Source organism: Anastrepha ludens, chromosome 2, assembly GCF_028408465.1.
Source record: "Anastrepha ludens isolate Willacy chromosome 2, idAnaLude1.1, whole genome shotgun sequence".
Taxonomy (NCBI): domain Eukaryota; kingdom Metazoa; phylum Arthropoda; class Insecta; order Diptera; family Tephritidae; genus Anastrepha; species Anastrepha ludens.
In genome coordinates this window covers 8,569,294-8,594,948 of record NC_071498.1, presented here as the reverse complement: position 1 = coordinate 8,594,948, position 25,655 = coordinate 8,569,294, and the positions used below count along the sequence as shown (strand labels likewise).

The following is a 25,655-nucleotide window of genomic DNA, read 5'->3' as shown; positions in this document are numbered from 1 at the left end:
AAGGTGGTCATATCGAGCAAAAGTAAATTGATTTTTAATTTTTTATTATTTTCACACATTTTTTACTTTGCATTGAATAAACGTAATTTTTCAAACTAAATTCATAGCCTTTTCAATTGGTTACACTTCGAGTGCCGGACCCTGTATATTATATATGTATATATAATTGGCGCGTACACCCTTTCTGGGTGTTTGGCCGAGCTCCTCCTCCTATTTGTGGTGTGCGTCTTTATGTTGTTCCACAAAAGGAGGGATCTACAGTTTTAAGCCGACTCCGAACGGCAGATATTTTTTTATGAGGAGATTTTTCATGGTAGAAATACATTCGGAGGTTTGCCATTGCCTGCCGAGGGGCGACCGCCTGTATATTACTAGTAAAGAAAAAAGCAAATAATATAATATTTTATTGCTATGAAATGATCACCTGTAGGATGCATCCCTGGTATGGCTGCTTGAATACCAATTGCTGCTGATATAGCGGATCCAATGTGCGCCTTGCAGTCGAAGTTTTCATTTTATCAATACATCGTTTACCAGAAACCAAATACACTTTGACATAAGGAGCGGGAAGCATTTTCGACGTCGGCTTTTGCTGTGCAATTCATTCAAGTAAAGAAGAAGGCCAAATTGTGTTATTTTATTTACAAAAAAAAAAAAAAATAAAGGAAGAAATCGAAGATTGACTTACCTGTAAGCCTCTAGCACGTATAACTTCTACTTCTAAGAAACCCTTTTGATGGCACATTGATAACTGTATATCACCTAGCGATGGCGCGCCCAGCACTTGTCGTCCAACCAACTGTCCGGGACCCAGGCCATCTATGAACTCCGACAACTGGCCGTCATTACCACGCAGCGAAGGTGAAAATCTACGCAATCCACAATTTTCGCAGCAAATCGATTTTTGTGTGTGTTTTTTGATCATTTTTTTTTTGGTGCAATATTTTTAGCATTCGATTGAAGAGAGAAAATGATATGTGTAATCAGTCGTGCCCATTAAAGTGGTGCAAAAGTAAACGCAAATATGTACATAAATATATGAGTAAGTACGTATAATAGTAAATATTGATTTGAATAAAATAGAAAATTGGAAAATCTCAAAACAAATTAATAAACTTCTTTCGAGAAATAACATTTTAAGAGCAAGTATACAATATCAATTCTCAAGTTCCAGTTATACACAGGGAGATATAGAGATACATATGTATGTATACTAGTATTTGTAGATGTGTCTCGACAGTGGCATACTTAAGTGTGAGTGGAGGATGGATTTGGTGATGGAGATGCTGAGTGGGTGGAGATTACTGAATATCTTGTTAAAAAACTTCACAAATTCGGTATGTAAGTAAGTAAATGCCATGCATGCGAAAAATTTTGTTAAATAATTGCCATAACTTTTATGGGTGTGAGTGCCATAGGTGCATAAAAACGCTTGCATTTGGTGAAAGAAAATAAATTCGAAATGGTTAAAAAAGTGCGAAATGCATACATCGAAATACACACATATCCAAATGCATGTATGTATAAGATAATTACATATAAATATTTGTTTTTTTTTTAATTTACTTCTTTAAAGTTGTTCAGGCTGAAATAAACACATTTTTTAAATAACATAAGAAATTATCAAATGGAAAAATTATAATTACAGTTATTATATTTACATATACTTTTGCTGTATAAACTTAGAGTAAAGAGATATTTACATAAAATATTTACTTTTCCTCAAAGAAAACCTAAAACTGGAAAAAAATCTGTATCGATTAGAAGGGAAAATTCGTACTCAAGGAAACACATTTTTTTCAAATTTTTTTTTTTTAATTAAAGAAAAAACCTAGGGCCTTTATTACTCTGCATTTAGAGAATACAATGGATATCAAAATAATAATAGGAGTAACATCTCGTCTCATTCAATAACGATTTATTGTTCTCCTTCCTTAGAAATCAATACCAAATCGCATATATTCAGTTACAGTTTTCTTTATTTTTTTATTCTTTTTTTTTGTCGGGACAGACTAGCAAGTACAGCACTCAGTTACAATTAAGACCATTGTACTGCACGCGCATTCTCTTTTTAATTTTCTTTAAACATACTCGACCTCCGAAGAAATCTGAGTAGATCTTGTGGTGCCAAGGAGCCAAGGTGGTCGCTTCTTAACCCATCCATGCCAAAGACCTCAAGTCTGATTCGAGCGAAGGCGGAGAAACTTTGATGGAGTGAGAACTTTATTACTATCTCACTCTCTTCAATGCACGACCATCTCCTTCTACTCTTCAATCGTTAATAATCCATCTCGCTCCATCAACTATGGAAATGACATCAATGTTCACGCTATGACATGCAAATGAAAGGTCAAGAGAGGTCATTAAGGGGTTATATAGAATTAGAATTTTCAAAAAATCGATTTTTTTTACTTTTTTTTTCTTAATATAGGTACTTATATTTAAGAATACACACAGAAAATTTAATATCGTTCCGGTGAATATTTTCGAAGTTGCACGCAAATTTGAGAAGGCGTTTCAGACTTAGACTCAGTGCTTTTCAAACTTTAAACGAGTTTTTCTATATTAGAAAGTCGGTGACCAGCATTACTTGAAAACGGCTAAACTGATTAGTCTCAAATTTTAACACGAGCTTCTTAAAAATAGTTTTTTTTTGTTTGTAAACAATTTAAGGTCTGTTTGGTCTTTTAATTTCAGAGCAGCCTGTTCAGAGATATAGTGGTCTCCGCAAAATGCGCTTTGAGATTAGCTCCCGGAGATCAGCAGTAGCTCCTTTCCAAATACTTATTTTTACTAATACTAAGTCTTAAAACACAGTTAAAAGATAACATAATATGTGTACAAATTTTTAGATCAATAAATTTAAAAGTTTTCATAGAAAAAGTTCTGGAAAATTCGCTTTTTTGGCCTTTTAACTGTATATAACCCATTAAGAGGGGCTTCAAAAATTATAGGAGAATATGCCCCCAAAATTTTAAAGCGGAGTTCAAAGTGATTTCGGAGCGAACCGTCCCTCGTCTGAGTATACTGTCTACCTTCCGAAAATTTTGAAACACGTTTTCTCAAAACCATGGTTTTGAAAATGGCGTGTAAGATTTAAAAAAAACGACGAAAGTTATCGTTTCAAACCGATAATCTATATAAAGGTAATTAAAGTGCGCAACTAATTAACTAACAAAATACAAAAAAAAATCATTTTTTAATGTTATTTAACATCTTTAAAAAAAAGAAATAATAGCGAAAAAAGCACCTTTTTCAATAATTAATTTCGTGTTAATTTTTTTTTTTTTTTGTACAAGAGTAGTCTATTATATGCGGGAAAGCCTTCTGAATAAGACAATATTTTTCTTTTGGGTTTCAAGTGAAAACTACGACCGCAATCTTACACGCCGTTTTAGTAGCGCGCAACGAGAAGCTGTGCGAGATCCCTCATATGTCCGCCATTTTGTTTTTTTATTTATGTTTAAAAATTGTTTATTACTCTTCAATTAGGCCTTCAAATAAATGCCAAAGATTATTCCTGTGTGTCGCTTTTTTCGCCTCGAAAAAATATTGATAAAAAACACCTTGTTTTGAAGCCACTGATAAGAGCCCCCCCGATGTCATAGCTGAGAGAACGAAAGTTGTAAGAGTCTTGAGGATTTTATTGACAGGAAAATTAATACTAAGTATGCTTTTCTACTTATACTCTTAACGGAGTCAAATCTTACCCCACATATGTGCGTATGTGCGAAAACGAAGAAAACTGGAAGACGACATTTCCAGTAACAGCAATACTTCACACTGCACAGTGTGGACCCAACCTATCGAACTAGCATGTTTCCATTAGTTGAGTTAGACAAAGACGACCGGTGATATAAACCGCACTGACAGGGCTTGTATTGCTGCTACAACAACAACAACAACGACATGTGCAGTGACCGCAAATATCATTTAAGTCCTTCAATATGTGGACTGCGCTTGTAGATCTGTACCAAGAGCTCGTTAATGCAATATATTGAGGAGAGTCGGACTTGGACAGACTGACAATAACAGACGATTGAGTAATAATATACTCATACGGGCTTTCGACGTGTTACTGAACTATGAGGTTTCAGGGATTTACCATCGGGCATGGGAGGGGGATTTAAGCTCCACACCGGGGTTGCGGCCATAGGACTTTGACGCTCCCCTCTTCCACAAAAAAAATTGTAATAAGATAAGTAAAATGTGGTTAATAAAAATGGATATCGCTTCCATAGGTAACTCGTGCATTACACAGGATTTCAAATTGTTACTGATGTCACATCAACAACGCTTTCTCAGTATGTGGGAAAATGCAGCGGCTGTTACTTAGCGCCTCAATTGTAAATAATTCCAAAAGTTAGCGTGCAGGCTTGATAGTGGAACCTAAAACACACGCAAAAAAGTTGCTTTACATCAAGTGGATGTTTAAATATTTTGGTTAAGAGTGTAATTAATTTATTGGAGATTGCCGATGAATTGGCCAACCTTGGATCAGCGTTTCCCCCACAGGAACCAGAGAAAGTAATCGGAATCAGTTCCGCAGAAATCATGAATCGGATCAGCGATTATGTATGAAATTTACATAAAGAGCGATGATCCAGTCTAGAACGCTATAGAACTGCAAAGTGTTTTGTGACAAGTCCGAAGAGGAAACTGTGAAGCTTTCTACTAAAACTTCGAAGAAAAGACGTTCGATTGATGGTCGGTATTATTACAGGACATAACCCATGGGGTCAGCATATGACCACTATTGGAATCATTGAGGACCCGATGGGCCTGTCTTGCTTGGAGTATCCGCCTCCGCGCTAAGCACTTTCTGAGTGTGTGTCCTGCCTTTGGTAGAGCAAGACTACGAATTTAGGGTTCCGTTGTCGTGAGAATGAGTAATATTAATTCTCTAAAACTGGATAATATTTTCAGATTTACCAAAGAATCTGGAAAATTCTCACAGGACTAACTACCTCTATCTCTGTCTCTGTCTGTATCCGTATCTGTCTCTGTCTCTGTCTCTATTCTTTCCTATCTCTTTCTTTGATACTTTTCACCTTTCCTCCTTGCCTATTTATTCCTTAAGTGCAGAAATATGAAAGCCAATATATCTCTAAAACTACAGCACTGAAACCTGGCACCAATGCGTAAAGTATTTATACCGTAAAATGTTAGGTATTGGAATAGCGAGCGTTTCACCTCCTATATGAATCGCTAACTACCTATGCCTCTTGACGTTTACTTATCTTATGCGAAAAATCTTAGAATAAAATCGTATTTTTAAAAATGATAAAACATTCATGCGAAATAGAATATAATTTTAAGCTGAGTGTACGACTAGCAAATAGAATATATTTGAAACAGATATTCAATTCAGAGAAATAAAGCTCAACATAAAAATAATAACTTATAACAACTAGACATTTACACACACAATGTGAAGGGCGAAAGATCGATTGCACAGCACAGCAGAAATAAATATCGCTTAAAATTACATAAAAGCACATTTTAGAAAGATACCAGAAAAGACAGAGAAAATATATGGGAAACACAACGATCAGACAGTAGCAGTTTCGTGCTGATTGCCGCTGCATAATGCGACCACGGAAATGTAAACTCAGACAGTAGTAGAAGGACGAAGAAATGAAGCTCGATAGACGAAACAAAATTTGCAAAACGGAACGAGAAGCAAGTGAAGCGAAATTAGGAGAGTTGACGATAGCAAGAGCTTTGCAAAGAAACAGAAAGTGATTGGAAAATAGTTTTACATTAATGCGGATAGAAAGAATGCACAGCAAAGACACGAAATGGGTCACATTTAGGCAGCAGCAAAGGCAAGGCTGACTTTTATTTAAAAATTGATTTGTGGGTACACCCAACTCTTTTTATGTTTTTGGTACCAAAGTCCTTTGTAATTTCGAAAGATGTTCAAAAACATTTCTAAAGATTAAGCAGGTCTTCTCACCAAATAATGTTAATGCATACATTTTTACGAAATTTATGCGATTTATTTGCGATTGAATGACGAATGAGTATCGAATTTATTTCAGCTTTTATTTAGAGTACTAACCTAAATATGTTATTTTATGAAATTTAGAAATTTTCTACCTATCATTAATAAACAAATGCGAAATATTTGCACACATTTTTGTTCGAGCTCTACTTTGGAAATTTGGCTTTTTCAAAATTTTTTTTCAAAACCATACCACCAACATTGATTAATAAAGCACCTGCAAAAAGACTGTGGCTTCTACGAAGTACTTTAAGTGGCTGATGGGTCTATTCACAAATACGAATATCTCATCAATATGCGACTTCCTATATCTATGCGGCGCACAGTGGATGCCTTCTGAAATTGACTTATCTACAAGTAATGAAATTTTGATGAAGGATTTGTGCCGTGTGGACAACAGCTAATTATGGGATTGCATTTGCATAAAATCGGTGAACTAAACCACGTACAGGGTTACCTAGAAAGTCGTCCTAGATGCTTAAGAGCATTATTATTTAGGTAATTTATGATTAATCTAGTTTTACGACGTAATGTAAAAAAACCCAAACATTTTTGATTATTGAAAAAATCGTAACAGTTTAATGAAAAAAAAAAATTTAATTTTTATTTTCCGCATGTCGACTCTATTTTTTTAATGTTGGTTAAAAGTGCCCATTTCTACGGTTCTCAGTTAAGGGGATGTCAATTAATAAAAATCATGAATATGATTTGATTTTATTTGATCAAAATTGGTTCAGCAGAACCCGCTATATCTGTGTCCATTGTCTATGTGAAGACCACTCTGTGAAGGCTGACAACTTTTTCAACGAACCTCGCAGGGTCAAAATTTTTTTTTATTTTTTAACAATGAATCAGAATATAAAATACTGTAAACAAAAATAAAAAATGTTTCTCTATTTCCGTTTTACACGCTTTTAAAGAAACACCCAAAAACATCACTTCAAATGAGGCGAGGGCCTTAAAAATGGTTATTTGATATGCTTTTGAATATACGATGTTTCACTGCGTGTTTTCTACGTCATATCATTAAAAACAAAAAAAAAATTTGTATGAAAACTGTTCTGTACAAATTATTTTAGAAACTGGTTTGACTTTTTAGCTATCCAAAAAGGTATCCTACTTAAAACGAGATCTAACAAACAATGTCCTTAAGTATCTACGATAACTAACCTGATAGCCTGTGATATCTGACTAATAATGTCCTTAAGTATCTACGACAAGTGTTTGGCCGAGCTCCAACAGCCAAACACCTAACAGAAGTGTACGCGCCAATTATTTATTTTTATTTTATCTACGACAAGTATCCTGATAGCCTAGTATTATCATTGATTCATATCAGATTGGCTCTTTTAAGACCCTTCAGAATTTATTTTTTTGTTTTGGCGCCACTCTCTGGTCACCCGTATTTATTTCAGCTTAATCGGCTGACATAAAGGGTCACCTAAACGTCAACGACGTCGTTGGACTTCTTTCTTTGGGGTCATTTCAAAGAAAAGGTGTATGTCGATAAGCCATCAACAATTCAAGAGCTAAAGGATGAGATAATTCGGCACATTAATGGCATAGAACCTCAATTATGCCACAGCGTCATCGAAAATTTGGATCATCGGATGGAGGTATGCCGCCGAGGCCGCGGCGGCCATTTGGCCGATATTTTGCTCTATACGTAATTGAGCCATACCAATATTATCATAATAAAGAGAAATGACAATAATTTTCTAAAAAAATTGTATTTTATTCAAAATCAACACCGGCCTTTCAAATTTAACCACCCTTTACATAAGGAACTATTTGTATTTCGTGGTCTTTGGAGGTGTGCCGCCGAGGTCGCGGCGCCCATTTGGCCGATATTTTGTTCTATACGTAATTGACCCATACCAGTATTATCATATTAAAGAGAAATGACAATCATTTCCTAAACAAATTGTATTTTATTCAAAATTAACACCGGCCCTTGAAACTTAGCCACCCGTTACTACACAGACTGTAAGTTAATTTTTTTCGTACGCGTCTTGTCGTTTGCAGGGCCTTCATTACCCTCTCTTAACTCCTACCTGTTTTATTATAAATGCTGGTGGTTACAATTCACTGGATGGTCACCTTCTGCGGAGTTGCGATGTATATTCTAAGAACCTCTTGCGTTCGTTTGTCTCTCGAATAGTTACTGCGATATTCTCTAAAAGAAATTTGGCAGACAGATGCAGAATTTCGCGCATGCAGTCGTGCAGCCAATTAAGCTAAACAACGCCGTCAAGTTTAGCTGACGTAATTTTGTGCTTACCAACGCCTTTTTTATTTTAATTTTTATTAGCTTTCTTCTTCTTATTAACCTAACCTAACTTTTAATTTTTGTTTACAAATCCTCGCTACTTTGACGTTCTCTGCGTAGTTCTCTCATATACCTCTTCTGCAATCACGTCACGGCAAAGTTACGCTCATTATTTCACTTTAAACCTTGTATTCTATCATTTTGGTTTTACCGTAAAAAAACCCTGCTGCTTCTGGGTGGAGTACTAACTGAAACGTTAGGAAGCCTTTAATTTCCTATGTGACGTTTTGATTCAAAGAAAAAAATGGTCGCATTCAACTGATATTTACGATATTGAACCCGATTTGAAAAAAAAAAATAAGAAATAATAATAAGACTGTGAAATTTTCATTCGTACAAAAAGAGTTGGGTGTAGCCTGTAGTCAGAGAAATGTGTTTACAGCGAGATGCAACTACACAATAGAGATTTTGCTTGTAAATATTCTCATTTTTTTCTGTATCGATTGCGTGCATGTCACGCGGTAAACGTGGCAGCACTTGCACTTACGATGAACCCTCAGAGCTGGAGATGGAGTGTACGCTGCCGGTGCGATAATGGGTGGCCGATGATGTTGGCGGCACCTCCACAGAGCGTTGAATACTTCCGGCAGAACCGCGCGATTGGCGAAGATGATGTTGATGAGATGAGTTGGAAGCTCCGGCTGTTGTGTATTGAGCCATGTATTGGTCTGCAGAATTGGGATTGGCAGGAAGACATTGAATGGATAACAGTGATTAGACATGTATGGAGTATAATGCAAATGTAGGTATGTGCCGTTAAAAAAAAAACAACTGCCTTAAATTCTTCTCTCGTCGTATTTCGCAATCTTTATGTTTTGGGGAACTTTATTTGTTTCTTCGGGCGTTGCCATTAAATATTTACAAGGCTCTGTACAGCTGGAAATAAATGAGCTTCCCAATTGCAAGCAAGCTCCTGTGCAGGATCACTTTGCACATAACTATGCATACATTTAGGCGAGAACGCATTTTTTCTGTACACACACTGCCATTTCGTACATGTAATCGACAGAGAACTGAACAGAAAATGAAAATAACTTTACAAAAGAAATGCAAACAAGTGGAAACCAGAAAGAAAAATATCACGAGATAAAATAAAAAATGAAATTACTGGTACAATTATTAGCGCAAACTTAAGAATGCAAAGCAGCTGAATAACAGAAAAATTGAGAATTCTTACATTTGCAGTCTATGGCAAAGTTTGATATTCGTTATTGGATAATACAGTTGATGAGAAATAAGCACTTAAAAGGTATTAGTTGAGTTATTAATCGGAAATTGTGAGTAGTAAATATTCAATAACAATGTAACGCTTAACTATGTTTACAAGTTTTAATATAAAAATAGATACGCACATAATCGCAAATGTTTAGAAACAACCTGACTTTGTTTTTTTTTTTTTTTGTTTTGGTTTGCTTGAGGATGTGTTAGTCGAAAACAATTTATGCGGCATAACCTTAGCACATTAAAGCCAAATAATTTAGTACCAAATTTTGTGTATATTTTGCCCCATACTTTTTTGCTGCCAATTTCAGTTTTTGTTTTCTAATTTGCGCTACCAACATTTTTACCCTAAGGTCACACCTACTTATGTGTGTGTATATGAGCAAGTTAATGTTGTTGGAGTTGTGTGGAAAAGTGTGCGTGAGTACGAGATTACGTCCTTCTATGTCTCCCTGCATATACACTACGGTAACATTTCTTAGTATACTTGGTAAAAATTTGCAATAGTAAGAGATGATAAACATTAGAGTTTCAATAAGTCTTGAAAGCATGCAAAAACCCTTTTTTTAGTGTATGGAAGCGCGAAGCCGTAGAGAAGGATACTGAGCCGCGTGTAAGAGTATCAAGTCAAGAGCATAAAATTGCATTGTTATGTGTCCAGCGCCACTAATCCAGTGATGTATAGATGTAAATATTTGTGGACTAAGATAGCAAGCCAATTCTTGTTACTCGAGGGAGTTGCGTGAAAGGCTAATTCACTGAAATTATTTATTGCCTACTTTTAGGCACTACATGCGAATGAAACATTAGTTCGAAAGCGATAGTAAAAAAAGGTTTTCTATTCCAACCTTTTCGTATTGAAGCAAGAACTAACTTCACAGCCGTGAAATGTTGCCAGCAACAAGAATCTGGCTCGCCGTGAAATGTTGCTAGCATTAAGCATCTGGCTCGCCGCGAAAAGTTGCCAGCATCAAGCAGCTGGCTCGCCGTGAAATGTTGCTTGCAACATTGATTGTGAAATGCGAAGAAGCGTCAAATTTATGGGCATCGCCCCAGAAGCAATTGGCTAATTTTGATAAGAAATTAAAAAAAAAAATGTACACACATATATGTAAAGAAGATTTACTTACACTATTTGCGAAGACGTTTATTCGAACTAAGGCACTTCACTTGCAAACGAACTGTGGCTCAATTTTAAATGTCGTGCATATTTAATATATTTTTACGGCGTGAACGGAGCCCTACTTTGCCATGACATACACACGAAATTTCATGCATTTTTCACGACATGCAGTTTCTATGGATTTTGGCATCCGTTTCACGTGAAATGCGGACTTAAACTATACTTTAGGGTATTAGCGAAGCAAATTATTGCGTTCGCGGTGCTCGCAAAAACTTGAGAACATTGCCAAAGACGTAAGTAAATCTACTTTTATTTGAACTATTTAATTATTTACAATGATTTAAATGAGGTATACGCAAAAAATACATATTTATGGCGAGAGAACCGTGGAATCGCCAACTGAGCTGTGATAAGTTGCACGAGAATTTTGACATGAAGCAGTGCATCATCGCCCAGTTCGCAAAAACAACAGACGTTTGCTTCTACTAATCTTAGATAATGATCACGAAGACTGCAACGTCCCGTACAATATTCATTTAGAGTTCTTAAGACCTCCCTATCCAGATTTAAGAGCCTAAGAGGATAAATTATTTTGCCTGCCTCTGTCATGGCCATAACAACTAGTGTCATTATTTTCAATTATTTTTTTAAAGTTTTCAATTTGACTTGAAATTTTAGAGAAGAGATATTCAGTCAACCCAATTTATGTGAACGAACCAGTCATATCTGGTGAGCGCTTCTGATCTTAAGTAAATATGGTAGGGCAATGTCTCCTCATTAACATTTGGCACATTTACATTCTGTTAAAAAAATATCGGGAATTGCCCATTTAAAAAGCGCGCGTTATACGTTTAAATATTTTTTGCTGAAATATTGGTACAACTGTCCTCTACAGTGTCGCAGAGTTTCAGCCTGATCTGTCAATTAGTTTGTTTCTGGCATTTAATTATATCAGTCAGGTGTGCTCTGCGATTTTCACTTTGGATAAAAATATCGAGCAAAGAAATTGTCATACATTTTGTGTTTTGAACGCGGTTTCGTGTGCCTAATCGTTGAAAATGTTGCAGAAAGCCTATGGCGAGTGTGCTTTCTCAAAAACACGGTACACGGGTCTACGAGTTGTATAAGGCTTTTAAAGAGGGCCGAGAAGTCATGGAAGACATGCCCCGATCTGGCCGCCCATAAACGTCTTCAACAAATGAAAACGTCAAACGTCGACAAAGTCAAGGAAATGGTACTGTAAAACTATCATTTAAGTTTGAGGGAGGTAGCTCGTGACCTTAGCGTGTCTCACGAATCAATTCGAAACACTTTACACCATCAATTAGGCATGAGTCGGGTGGCTGCTCAACTCGTTGCAAGAGAGTTGAATTTCTTTCAAAAATTTCATCGGAAGAAGGTGGCTGAAGACATGATTGAGCAAGTGAATTCGGACCCAACGTTCATCCAGCGCATCATAACAGGTGATGAGATATGGTTATATGAATTTGACATGCAAACCAGTCAACAGCCGGCTAAATGGCACCATCCACGTGAGCCAAAACCCAAAAAACCACGTCAAAGTCGGTCAAAAGTGAAAGTTATGCTACTGGTTTTCTTTGATTATCATGGCGTTGTTCGCTCGGAATTCATTCCAAATGGTTCTACGGTAAATAAAGAATATTATTTGGAAGTTGTGCGACGTTTGAGAGAGAATGTGCGTAGGAGACGGCCCAATTTGTGGAAAGAAAGCTCATGCTTCTTGCACCATGATAACGCACCGTCTCACAAGGCTTATATTGTGCACACTTTTTTGAGCAAAAACTCGACAAATATCATTGGTGTAAAAAACCAAAGGTAGGCGTTTTGTCTCCTCTTCCTAATCACTGTATAGCAGCGTATTTCAGCCTGAAACTCTAGCCATTAACGAGTTAGCTGTCTGGCTACGCAAAAATGCATCAGACTCATTTGGGTTCCCGGTCACAGCGTCATAGAGGGAAACTGCTAGGCTGATGAGCTGGCTAGACAGGGAACTTTGTAGACGGTTTTGTCGCAAAATGAGAGGATTGGGGTTTCCTTAAGAACCTGTGGTCTGCTCCTGGAAAGAGGAGTCTCGAGAGCGCAAACGTGCAAGGTCGCGAGATCCTTTTCGCCACGAGTGAATCGGAGACGCTCGAGGGAACTCCTACCGCTACAAAGCACCAGCTCTCGAGTTTGGTGGGTATCCTTAGCGGACATTGTCCGTTAGGTATCCATGCGGTGGGACTTGGGATTGCCTCAAGTCCGTTCTGCAAAAGCTGTCTTAAGAACGAGGTGGAGTCATTTACACACCTTCTTCTCAGTTGCCCTGCTCTCGGCTGGCAAAGATTTCGACATCTGGGCTCTCATTTTTTCGCTACGTCTGCAGATACAGCGGGTTTAAATATCATACATCTGGTGAACAGCATCAGTAGTTTGTTGCGGCTAATCACGAACGTAAATAAGCCACCGTCGGCGTCGTCGTAAGTGCATGGTCATCATCCCCTAGTCCCCAGGCTCCTTCTTCCTTCCCTTATACTCCTTTCCCCTGTATGGTATCACAACGGACAAATTTTGAATATTTGTCCAAGTGGGCCCCAAGTTAGGGAAGCCATTTAACCGTACCTAGGCAAAAATGTGACTACCTTTATAGAAATCCGCTTTTATTTTGATAGCCAAGCGGCGATTAAATCTCTTGGTGTGGTTTTCATTAATTCCACCATTGCTCGCAAATGACGGACATCTCTTAACGAGATGGCGAAATATTGCCGCATCCATTTGATATGGGTATAATGACATTTGTTAGACAAATGCGCGAGAGAGGGCACCACCGCTCGCCTCACTCTTGGTATGGCGAGCGGTAGCCCCTTTTTAACCGACAAGCTGCGTGGTGCACCTAGCATTGTCACTGCACCTAACACGAGTTGGGTTGATAGTCTGACATGTAACGCCACAAAAAGAATTTGGCCGGAAAGGGACGACAGGCGCTACTTCAAGAAAAGGAAAAACGTCTCTGTCTTAGTTACTTTGACCACAGGCCACTGTCTCCTCGGTCGATAAGCTCAAATATTGGATACACCTTATTTCGACTATTACCGAAGCTGCAACAATGAGGAAGAGTCTGTCAGATATCTTCTTTATCACTGTCCTGTGTGGCATGCCACTAGGTTTAAATGCTTTGGCTCAACGTTCTTGAACGATACTGATGACCTTAGGGATATAAGTGTCAGCCATATTAATAAGTCTGCAGTTGAAATAAAATGGTTTAGTGAGGAGGAGCAGTTAAACTGCTGCTGTAGTATCACAATGGGTCGGCACCGGCCTAAATGAGTTGATTTAAAGAGCGACTGCCACTTCTAACTACCTACATACTTTGTTGATTTAAAAATAATAATAATACCAAAAATAATAATAGTTTTCCTGGGTTTTAATACCTCTTTCAATCGCTTTAGGTTCCTTCTTCATTTCACAATTTTGCAACTTTTCATTTTTTGGGATTCTTCTTCGAGAAAGTGAGATTGAAACATATGCAGGGATTTCGAATTTCATCAAATCGATAAAACGATGGCTGTAGTCTTTTGCCGCCTGCTGCAGTAAGCGCACTGCCTTTTTTCTCTGATACTTTTCTCCCTCCCTCCTTGACTATCTACCCTCTTTCCAGAGCACTAAATACAATGGGCTTTTTAGCCTGAGTGTTTTGGGAGCCACCAAATCTCTTGGTGCGCCTTGGCTCGCTCTATTCAAATTTCAAATTTTAAGCGCAGTGTCTGTAGTGAACGAATTTATTGAATCGGTCGAATGAAACTGCGCGTTGGGAGTTTCACTGGATTAGAGCAGCTGGGAAATCGCTCGAAATTGTGCTTTGTACACATAATTACATGTGAGTTTGTATGTGCAACGCCAGACTTTAATTTGCGGTACACTTTGTGACTGACAAAGTCAAATGTTTTCGTAGTCGCAGATTATATTGTAAGTTTTAATATAATTTCAATTTTTTTTGTACTCAGTTTGAAGCTTTCATGCCATTTGTGATGGAAGCTCGGAGCTTTTGGTGAAAGTTGCCTGCAAGTTGACTTTAAGTTTAATTCAAAGCGCGCTTACCGTGTCCATCTTAATTATAAATAGTGCCTTAATGCTTGAAATTTAAATGCTGAAAGTTTTTTTTTTTTGTTTTTTCATTTACGTTTTAAGGTTATGTTTGTTTGTAAAGCGTTAAAAGCATGCAAACTCTTCAACTAATTTAAATGCAGACTTAATGTTAGTATGAATCAATTCACTAAAATGTTTGTTATAAATGAAAAAAATATCGTTAACTCATGTTATTTGGTAAACAAAGCAAGACCGTTTTTTTAGTAAAGAAATGCGAGTGAAATTTGAATGGCAAAACGCACGCTTCATTAATTAACTATTCTACCAGCTACAGCATTTTACTAAAAATATGAAAGCGATTTTTTATTTTATTTTTTTTAAATTCTCTTATCAAAATTATGAATCGAAAATGAGCAAATGTTGGAATGCAGCTAGAGCTAATCACATTATGAAAGCTTAATAAGAGAATGAAGCGTAAGTTACAGTTGTAGCTTCGATTCAAATCCGGCGAAAGCTTTTCACCAACTCTCCGCTTACATGGCCCTCTGTGCGGCTATGGTGTAAAACTAAGATGTGAAAAGCTTTCGCGTTGAAACGAATTATTATCTGTTTGCCATTTTTGGTAGCAGGAAAAGCCTAAAAATACGTATCGACTTTGGACGTTTTGTAGGTTGTACGAGTATAAGTTTCAAATTATTTAGGTGATCAGAGTAGCACAAGTTGAGTTGAGCTTTCCGTTTTCGCTCGCTTATAGCTTTCATTTTGCACGTGCTGAGTTGTTGGGGTTTTGGCGTTGGACATTTGTACAGGTAATTCGAGTGATGGTAGGTTTCAAGTGATATGTAGAGTAAGTAAGATTGAGTAGCTGCGCCACATCCGCAAGAGTTATGAATCCGCCATGCCAAGCTTTTGTAGGGGAGCTGGAAAGCTTATTATGTACATACATACTGACATACATACACATATTCATATTTACAATAAAAAAGTGTTATGTTTTGTAAAGCTTTGAAGTTCCAAAATTTTTTGTCGATTCCTAAGCATTAACGCAGATTTGAGTAGAGTTTGTGTAGTACAAGGGGAGAAAACTTAAATTTATGCAATAATTTGTGAATGATTTTGTGTTGGTTTTTTGATTTTTTTTTTTGTTTTTTTCTTTTAATGTTTATCATCTTTACGAAAGCACTTTCGTATTTACTTTCGGCAATATACTAGAACTAAATGATTATAAAAACAAAATTATGTAAATTATCTTTAATCAAAATAGTTAATAAATGAATTAATTCGAATAAATCGAAATGCAACTAAAAAGATAGCTAAAGAGAGTTAGATATATATATAGAGAGAGAGAGATATATAGAACGAAAAGAGCAATTGAGTTTTGCGAACCTGTCCCCACCAGTGCCGGCTCCGACATCAGCCAATGCCTCGCCACCATCGGCCTCAGATGACGACCCGCGCGACAGCGCCCCACGTATCTCACCTGGCAGAACTTCTTCACTTCGATGCACCGTAAATGAGTTCTTACCCTTCTTTCCAAAGCCCATACGTCTTTTACGACCTTTATATATGTACATACATATTTATATTGATAATTGATAATATGATACTGGCTGTTTCTTCTGTTTTTATTTATTTTTTTTTGCTTTTTGTTAATGGTTGTGGGGTGAGCTTTTTCAAACAAGTTAACTAATTATGTGAATTTTTTTTTCAAATGCGGCACTAAAGTAATACAAAAGTAATATTTACACTTGAAGGTGTACGAGCGAGAATATGTTGACATATATAATGACAGTGTTTTTGAATTCAAAAAAAAGCTAATGATCTAAAGAAAAGAATAATTCCAATAACAACAAAATTCGTTTGAAATACAACTACATAAGAAAAAAAACCAAATATTTAATATAAAATAATCATTTCGTTAATCAAACGATTGGCCATAAAAAACTTTTTTCTTTTTTTTTCATATTTATGTTAAACATTTTCCTCAAATATTCTCCTACTGGGAGTGCCGTACTACTCGGTATTTGAATGTTAAGCGTTCTCGAGATTAACTGAGTGATTAGTATGGATGTAGAATGTAACTAAATTGCAGTAAGAACTTCAAAAAAGAATTAAGCGTTAAAACTGTAAACTGGGCGTGCGCTTACCTGTGGCTGATAACTGCGAGGTGGAGTTCGATTTTTTACCCATACCGCTGCCGCCTTTAGGCGAACGTTCTTGCTCCACAGCGCCCTTTTTTCGGTCCGTTGCAGTATCGGATAAGCTGCCATCTAGATGGAAATTCATATATGTATGTATGTGTGTAGTAAAATCACCAAAATCACAATTGTATTTTGCTTTATCTAATATACATTTATTAATATGAAGTACAATATAATTTCTAATAGAGGGTGGTTAAATTTCAAGCGCCGATGCTGAATGTGAACCACACCTAAACGTCAACGACACCGTTGGACTTCTTTCTTTGGGGTTATTTGAAACAAAAGGTGTACGTCGATAAACCAGCAACAATTAAAGAGCTAAAGGATGAGATAATTCGGCACATTAAAGGCATAGAACCTCAATTATGCCTCAGCGTCATCGAAAATTTGGACCATCGGATGGTGGTGTGCCGTCGAGACCACGGTGGCCATTTGACCAACATTTTGTTCCATACGTAATTGAACCATACCAATATTATCATAATAAAGAGAAACGACAATAATTTCCTAAAAAAATTGTATTTATTCAAAATCAACATCGACCCTTGAAACTTAACCATCCTTTATATAGGGTGGGCCATGTAAAATTTGCTTTTTGAATCGGCTATAAAAAAAAAACGATTCAATATTTTTTCAAACTTTTTTTTGTATTTTGAAGATTGAACATTGTCATTTATGAATGAAAAATAATATCGTTCAAATGACTGCCACGACTGGCTTTACAGTTGGCCATTCAATCAACCCAATTTTTAAGCACATTTTCGATGGTTTGGGCTCCAATTTCATGAGTGGCAACTTCGATTTCGTGTTTTAAAGCATCAATCGTCTCTGGATGGTTCGCATAGCATTTGTCCTTAACGGCTCCCCACAAAAAATAGTCCAACGGGCTTAAATCACAGCTCCGAGGCGGCCAATTGATATCGGAATTTCGGCTGATTATTCGGTTTTCAAAAACGGTAGCCAAAAGTTCGAGTGTAACTTTGGCAGTGTGACAAGTTGCACCATGCTGTTGAAACCAAATGTCATCCATGTCATCCTCTTCAATTTTGGGAAACAAAATCTCGTTGAGCATGTCACAGTAACGCTCGCCATTTACTGTAACCGCGGAAGAAGAAGAAGACTCACCACTTTGGAAATAGGCTTTTAATATTTCCCAATTTTGTTCAAGCGTATAGCGTTCCATTTCGTAAATGTCAAACCTTTAAGTAAATTATGAACACATTTGACATGTCATTTGTGTTACCATTCTCAAAAAAATAGGTGGTTCAAAAAGCAAACGCTTCATGACCCACCCGTAATTTTAATTTTTTATAATAATTTAACTGATACATTTCAGACAATATTTCATTTCATTCTCATATGCATATGTAACTACTCAAAAATATACCCCAGAGTTTAATTGCAAATAAGGTTGAGAAAATGCAGAATCCATATCGTGGCACCGCTACTCGGTTCTCAGTTGACAGTAAAGTGTAACAGTATTAGTTGATGAGCTCACTTCATTTCAGAAGTTTGTTTTGGTTTTGCAAACAACTCTTTCTACCCCTCTTTATTTCATCGACCTTTATCACACTAATCTAAACTAACTTTTCTTCTTTATTTTAAATCTAACTATTTGGATACCCCCTCATTATTTCGCGCAACTCATCTAAAATACCACGCATTACAGCAAAGTACTCGTAATGTTGTTGTTTTTTTTGCGGATCCCATGCTAGAGAATTACTACCCCTCTGATTCAGAGAGGCTGGCAGGGTTAAATGTCTCTATGAAGAGCACAACGAACTAATATGGTAGCTTGCCTTGTGCTCAGCACTTCTAGTTATTGAGTGGCGTCCACCTATCTCGCACATGATCATGTTGAATTACCGCAACAAATTTTGAAAAAAAAAATTAGGTTGGGCTGATTGTAGGATGCAATGCTAACGCTCACCACTCCTTGTGGGGAAGTAGCGATATTAATGAAAAGGGTGAAGGTAGGTAAGTATAGTGGTTGTCGGTTGACACACCTAGGCCTGCTGCAGGCCCATTATGATACCACCAGGGCTGTCCCCTCTCCTCACTCTACATTGTTCCCATTGAACCAACCTGTGGCTTCAAGATATCTAACAAGGCTTGTTATTTTTATATTGGCTACTTCTGCCAAGTTATTCGGGGAACTTTTTCCTAAAATATTGAACCTTCTTCCATCCAGAGCCATGCACCCGCATAGAAAGTGTTCTATAGTCTCTTCTTCTTCAATGTGGTTACAGCATCTGGAATAGTCGTTATAGGGCGCTCCCAGTCTGCTGGCAAGCCTGCCAATCAGACAATCCCCTGTTAAGACCCCGGGAAGATTTCTCATATTTTTCCTGTTTAGTTTCAATAGTCGATTTGTGCGGGCCATGTTCCATTCCGTTCACGTCATTCTACTAGTTGCATAGGTCAGGGACTGGGCCCATAGCCTGTTGGCAGCTCTGATAGTGTGTTTGTCTATAAGCATCTTACAAGTTGCTAAAGGCATAGGTATGTTCGCTTTGTCTGGTTAGGTCGGTAATGTGGTACCCAATCTCGCTAGTCGCCCCGCTTTGCAGTTGCCTTCTATGTCTCTATGACGCGGCACCCAGAAAAGGTTTATTACGAAGTACTGTGATAGTTCTGTCAAAACGTCGATACATTCTTTTACTGCCTTCGAGTTAATGTTAGGCGATTTTAAAGCTGTCAGGGCCGATAGGCTATCTGAATATATGTTTATATCTCTTGTCATAACGACAATTTTATTTTGGGCAGGCCTTCCTTGATAGCCAGAATTTTAGCTTGAAATACACCACAGTGATCCGGTAACCGGAATGAGATGTTGGCATTCATTCCTTCAGAATGAAGGCCTCCGTCTACTTGTTCATTTAGCTTGGAACTATCAGTATACCTATATACTGATGCCGCTTCTATTGTCCATTACCCCATTGTCCCAATCTTCTCGCATTGGGAAAGTTGTGGTAACGGATGTGTTTACATGCAGCTCTACTGAGTTACAAAAGTCTGTCGTTTGATGTAAGAAAGAGTATTCGTTTAATATTCTTGCGTGACCCCTTCTGTTAGTGGCTAAGTTAAAAGATTCTCTTAACCTAAGTACCGATTTAGACGCCAGCTGTTTGCTGTAGGCCTCAATCGGTAATAAGTGCAGCATGACTTTCATCGCTACGGTGGGCGTAGTCTTTAGTACCCCGCTTATGCAGAGACTGGCACCCCTTTGAATAATTTCTAAAACGCTTAAACTGTTGTTCTTTCTCAAGTGTTAGCCACCAAACTAAGATACCGTATGTCATTATAGGTCTTCCCACCGCTGTATATAGCCAGTGTACTATTTTTGGCGTTAGGCCCCATTTTGCTCCCACAATTCTTTTGCATGCATAGAGTGCTGTGGCTGCTTTTGTTACTCTATCAGTAATCGTTTGTTTCCAAGAGAGCTCCCTATCTAATACTAGTCCTAGGTAGCTTGCTTCTACCCAAATTGACAGTGTGATTCCCTCAAGTGTTGGGGGTGCTTAGAACAGGTATCCTTTGTTTTCTGGTAAACATGATTAGTTCTGTTTTGTTGGGATTTACCCCAAGATCACTCGATATAGCCCACCGGTTTACATCGTTCAGAGTATTTTGCATTATATTGCAGATGGTATCTGGGAATTTTAAAGGGGTGAGTTACTTGCAGAGTTTATCCTGGGCACAGGTTACTTATTTGTAGCATAAGTGAGGAACTGACTCCTGTCACTAGAGGAAGGAAAGAGGTTTTAGATATCGCAATGGTACCAGTCTCAAGCAAGTAGTAGAAAAATTCACCAGCAGCTACAACAAGGCGCTTGGTGTGACCGGCCCTTTTATCCAGGGTATGGGGAAATGAAATCACCTAAATACGCTTAGGAAAGACTGTAACACATTATTTAACCGGGCTAAAGTAACTTTTCTGGTAAACGATTGGGAACGTCATAAAGATAGCCTCAGAATCTATAAAAGGGCAACACGTAGTTCGAAATTTTTGTAGCTCAGTTGATAGATGCATGGAAACTTCTAGGCTTCGGAAAGAATTGGCCTCAACGTCCATGTCACCAGGTTTTTGAAAAGGTTCGGTTGGGGTTCATTCCTCCATAATTTATATGAATGCAGGGCAATACCACCAAGGTGGTTTAGCCCTTTTCTGCCTAGTGCAGGACATTCACAAATAATGTGTTCTGCAATTTTAGTGTCCGCTTCACAGAGTCGACAGATGATAGTCTCAGAGGGAGCAATTCCGATAAAACTTTATTTCAATAACTATTACAAAGAAGACAAGTGCGAATTTTATTTTTGAAAAATTAAAATTTGCTCTAAATACTAACCACTACGTCGGATACATTCTTACAATCTAGCATCCGTACTCCGTGCCACTTGCTTGAGAAGTGATGTCGGTATGCCCTTAACCTTGCAAACAATATTTTCGTTTAGTGCTGAGATGATCGCTGGGTTTCTTTCACAGACTTTACTTTTGAGGTCCCCGATAGAAATAAGTCCATATGGATAAGATCGGGCGACCTAAGTGGCCAGAATATATCACCGAAACGACTTATTAGTTTGTTAGGCAAGAAATGAGGCAGTAACGTCATTGTCTCTTTGACCTAGACTTGCTGAAACCGTTTGGAGATACTGAGGGAGGGAGTTCTCTCATTATTCGCAGAAAATAATTACTCAGCATGCGCCGATGAGAGACACCGTCCACAGAAATTGCTTGTTCTCTATGATTTCGAAAAAAATATGGTCCAATTATTGTACTGCTTGGTAGTGAACCACAAACTGTGTGACGACTTTGGGACTGTGAAGTGGCTGTCGATGTTTTAATAGTGGGTTCTGTCCTTTAGAAGAAGTACCATTTTCATCTGAATCCAACCAAGCCTGTCCTGCGTAGTATCCCACTGGCACAGCCTATAGTGGTGTAAGTATTAACTCGCACTGAGAACTAAGAAGCATAAGTCGATCATTTTGAGTAATTTTTTAGAGTCTAGAAACACTATTATTTATTAATTAACAAAACAACAACAAAAAAATCACAAAGAAGTCTAAAAACGCGTTATTTAAAGTTTATCAAAGAACTTCTCTTAAAATTATTTGCAATCAAAAGTTATTTGCATTACCAATCCTAAGAAATCTAATGCTCAATTCACGCATCGACATTTACATGCATCGAGAAATACATACAAATAATACGCATACCACTTGAGTTTGCATACGAGTACATCCACATCTACATAATTCAATATCTTACCAACTTTCTCGTCTACACTTTGGCTGAAGTTGGCATCATCCTTCTTTTCCTCACCACCACCATTTTTGTCCTTGTCGTATTCACTAAAATCGTCATCCAACATGGCGTCGATTGCATCCCAATCGATGACGTCGAGTGGCGCATCGGCATCATCCGCGGTAGCGCCATCACCAGCGGACGTCGTTGTATCACCAATATTCGTTGTTGTTGTCGTTGTTGTGGCAGCAGGATTTGTTGTTGTTGAGGTTGCAATTGTTGTTGTTGTTGCCGTGGTTGTATTCGACGATGATGTGGTTGTGATGTTTGTGGATGTAGTTGTTGTTTGTATGGTAGTTGTTGTTGTAGTTGTTGTTCCGTCAACGTTTACGTTTAGGTTAGCGTCGTTAGTTGTATTTGTATGTTTCAATGAGGCACGTTTAGGTGATGTGGAGTTAGCGACACCATGATGGGAATTTGCAAAAGAGGAAGAAGAAGCATTATTAGAAATATTACCACCGACGACGATATTACCAGCAGCAGCAGTAGAAGAAGCACCACCACCACTACCACTCCCACTACTAGATTTCGTCTGTTGTTCCGCGCCGTATGAAACTTCTTTCCCTTTTTGCCTACCACTACTACTAACAAAACTACCACTACTTGCATTTGTTGTTGCATAATTACGACTAGTGTGCGGGTCTGTGTAGGGATCGCCATAATCATCGTATTCGAAATATTCGGGTTGGTCATTTATACTAACGAGATTACTGCGATCACTGCCCGATTCATGCTGTAACTGTTCTACACGTGTGCGATGACCACCACCGGTGGCCATCGATGATTTACTGCGCTTCGAGACAATTGATGAATGACGTGGTTGACTAGGTGACGAGCCCGGCCCTGCTGAGCGACTGGGATCGCGCGGATCGCGAGCATCGCGTGGGTCACGTGGGTCGCGTTGATCGCGATGTTCGCCAATGGGACCCGGTCGTTCCGCGGAGCCAGTGCCGTTCATGGGTGGTTCGCCACTATGTGGCGGCAGCGTAGCAGTCGAATGTGTGGCAGGGTCCATTAACATGGGATCGTCGTCGTAGCCTTCCACAGGCGAGAAATTGTGAGCATTTTGTGCGCTTGGTGGATGCGGTAAATTGCGACGTCGCTTTTGGTATGGCAGTGCGGCTCCATAGAGCTTTTCCTGGTTGGTACGTTGTAAATTAAGGGACATATGGTTACGTTCGCGACCATCGAAGCGATGTCTGGGATCGTGGAATACAGACGGTGCAACACCACGACGTGTCCAACCCACATCAGAATCGTAGGTTATGGTGACGATTTTATCGTCCGTGACAAGGAAATGCGAGTGACTAAGAGGATTGACAGCGTCTACATTGGCACCCATATAAGACTGCCGAATGTTCGTTTCTGAACCATACCGACGCGAAAGCTCTTCTAGTGGAGGGTTATAAACCTCATCTTCGTATCTTATGCGCCGGCGGCCCCAACTTTTTGCATGCAAATCATCGTAATCTAAAGAGCGTGACTGACCCTCATGAAACATTTTTCGCCGGTCTAAAGTGCCCGTCGGTGCACCCACTTTCGGCTTTTTAAGTATGGAAGTAGGATGCGCTTTTGACTCGGCGATGGGCACAGCCGTCACAAGCGCATCTTCGCTCAATTGTCGCGAAAGACGCAACACCGATTGTGTGGGCAGTTGAGGGGGCGGGGCTAGTGAGGACTTTGCCTTTTTGTGCGCCGTCGGCGTTGGAGTGTGCACATGATAGGTGGGCACAGCGCCCAAGTCAATTTGCGGTGCGGTAAAACCGCTCACGAAATGCTGATCCACACATTCGCCGCATATTGCCGGATCCATAGTTGGCAGTGAAGGCTCAGATGATGGCTGATACATGGACAATGACGGTCTACGTAGAAGTTGCTCGGTTGTATAAGGATAAGAGACTGGATGATGTTGCGGATGAGGATGGGACTCTGCTATGCAGAATGGATTGTCGCAAGCGCCTATGGCAATGCCGGGTGTAGTGAGTGCAGCATTGGTCGATAGAACGACCGGCTGGCTACCGTTTTGGCAGTGGCTGCAGGTGTTGTCGTAATGATCGCGTACGTAGGCTATGTACGATGAGGGCGACGATGAAACGGAATGAGCGTGCTGATGTGGTGAATTGACTGCGGCGGCAGTAGGTGTGGTGAGTGTTGAGCCCGAGCTATGGCGAAAAAAATTTGCTACTGACGATGTGATGTTTTGCATGTGATCGTAGAATGGATAATGGCTACTGGAACCTAGAGAGCTATCACGGTGAAAAACCTTTTCGACGAAAGGACTGTAATCGGCAGCATGCGTTAAAAACTCGGGGAAATGTGTGAAATTCAGTATGTGGGGCGGATACTGATTTGGGTGAAATGCATGAGGGTGTGGCTGTGAATGTGATGGCTGTTGTTGTTGTTGCAGTTGTAGTTGTGTGCTGACTGTGTGCGCTGGTGGCGGCAGCGGCGGCGGTAATGTAGGTGGCGGAGTCGGCGGTATCACTGTTACGCCCGCTGGCTCCATTAACAGCAGACCCGGATCAGCGCCCACATCGAGCATGTACTGGTCGACTACTAGATTGCCGCTATTGTCGGTCATTATTAGTTGGCTTGGCAGTTGTATTGGTTCTTGTAGATGCTGTTGTTGCAATTGCAATTGTCGGTGTGGTGGTAACAAGTGGTGTGGCGGAGTATTTGTCGCAGTTGCACTTAACAAATTGTGTGGATTAGACGCCGCTCCCAGTGTTGCAGTGTTCGGAGGCGAATCGGCAGCTGCCAACTCTGCGAGTTGTTGCAGTTGCTCCAGCTGTTCCAGCAGCAACATTTGCTGTGAGACGGTATTGAGGTGCGGCGGCGATTGCATTGTGGCATACAGTGATGACGGCCCGGTTAGACTGGTTGGTAAAAAATCACAATCATCGACCTCAATTGTATTGGCGCGATAGCGTTCAAAGAAGCCACGTCCACGAGCAGGTGCATGGTGGCCAGCAAGCGTGGTGGAGGTGGCGCCAGGCATTGGATCGGCACCGTACAGAGTGCGCCAGTTGCGCGGTAAGCTTTTGATGGCATGAGCGACCGATTGATTGGTTGTTTTGTTTGAATTTCGGTTTACGGAATGGTCGTGAAGCCGCGTATGAATTTGTGACGAGTGGGCCGTGTAGGTATGTGTTGGTAAATATTTTTCAGTTGTTTTGAATTTGATGTTTTTAGAATTTTACGTTTTGAATTGTTTTTGGTTTTTGTATTTGTTTTCGTTTTCGTTTTGGTGTTGGTTTAATCCGCATGCGCATGCAAAATGCAAAATGATCGATGAAGGATCATTTAGGGTATATTTTTGTTTGTTTGTTTGTGTTTGGTAGATTTGGTTGTAGTTGTTGGTGTTGTTTTTGTACAGTTTGCGG

At 39.0% G+C, this 25,655-nt stretch overlaps 1 protein-coding gene across 13 annotated transcripts in view; it reads right to left on the bottom strand.

Annotated features, from left to right (window-relative positions):
* Positions 1 to 25,655, bottom strand: part of LOC128862721 (uncharacterized) — a 219,712-nt gene that overhangs the window by 28,574 nt on the left and 165,483 nt on the right. For 12 of the 13 annotated variants that reach the window (XR_008454542.1, XR_008454536.1, XR_008454543.1 and 9 more), the window contains 5 exons: positions 22,237 to 25,310; positions 16,914 to 17,036; positions 16,153 to 16,324; positions 689 to 869; positions 425 to 592 (listed from right to left, as the gene is read on the bottom strand). Coding sequence is in view for 3 of the 13 variants with exons in the window: in XM_054101437.1 (XP_053957412.1) it covers positions 425 to 592; positions 689 to 869; positions 16,153 to 16,324; positions 16,914 to 17,036; positions 22,237 to 25,310 (3,718 nt within the window). In the remaining 10 variants the exon portion in view is untranslated. Of the gene's footprint in view, positions 1 to 45; positions 372 to 424; positions 593 to 688; positions 870 to 16,152; positions 16,325 to 16,913; positions 17,037 to 22,236; positions 25,311 to 25,655 lie in introns of those variants that run through there. The other variant, XM_054101450.1, reaches the window with a different exon arrangement.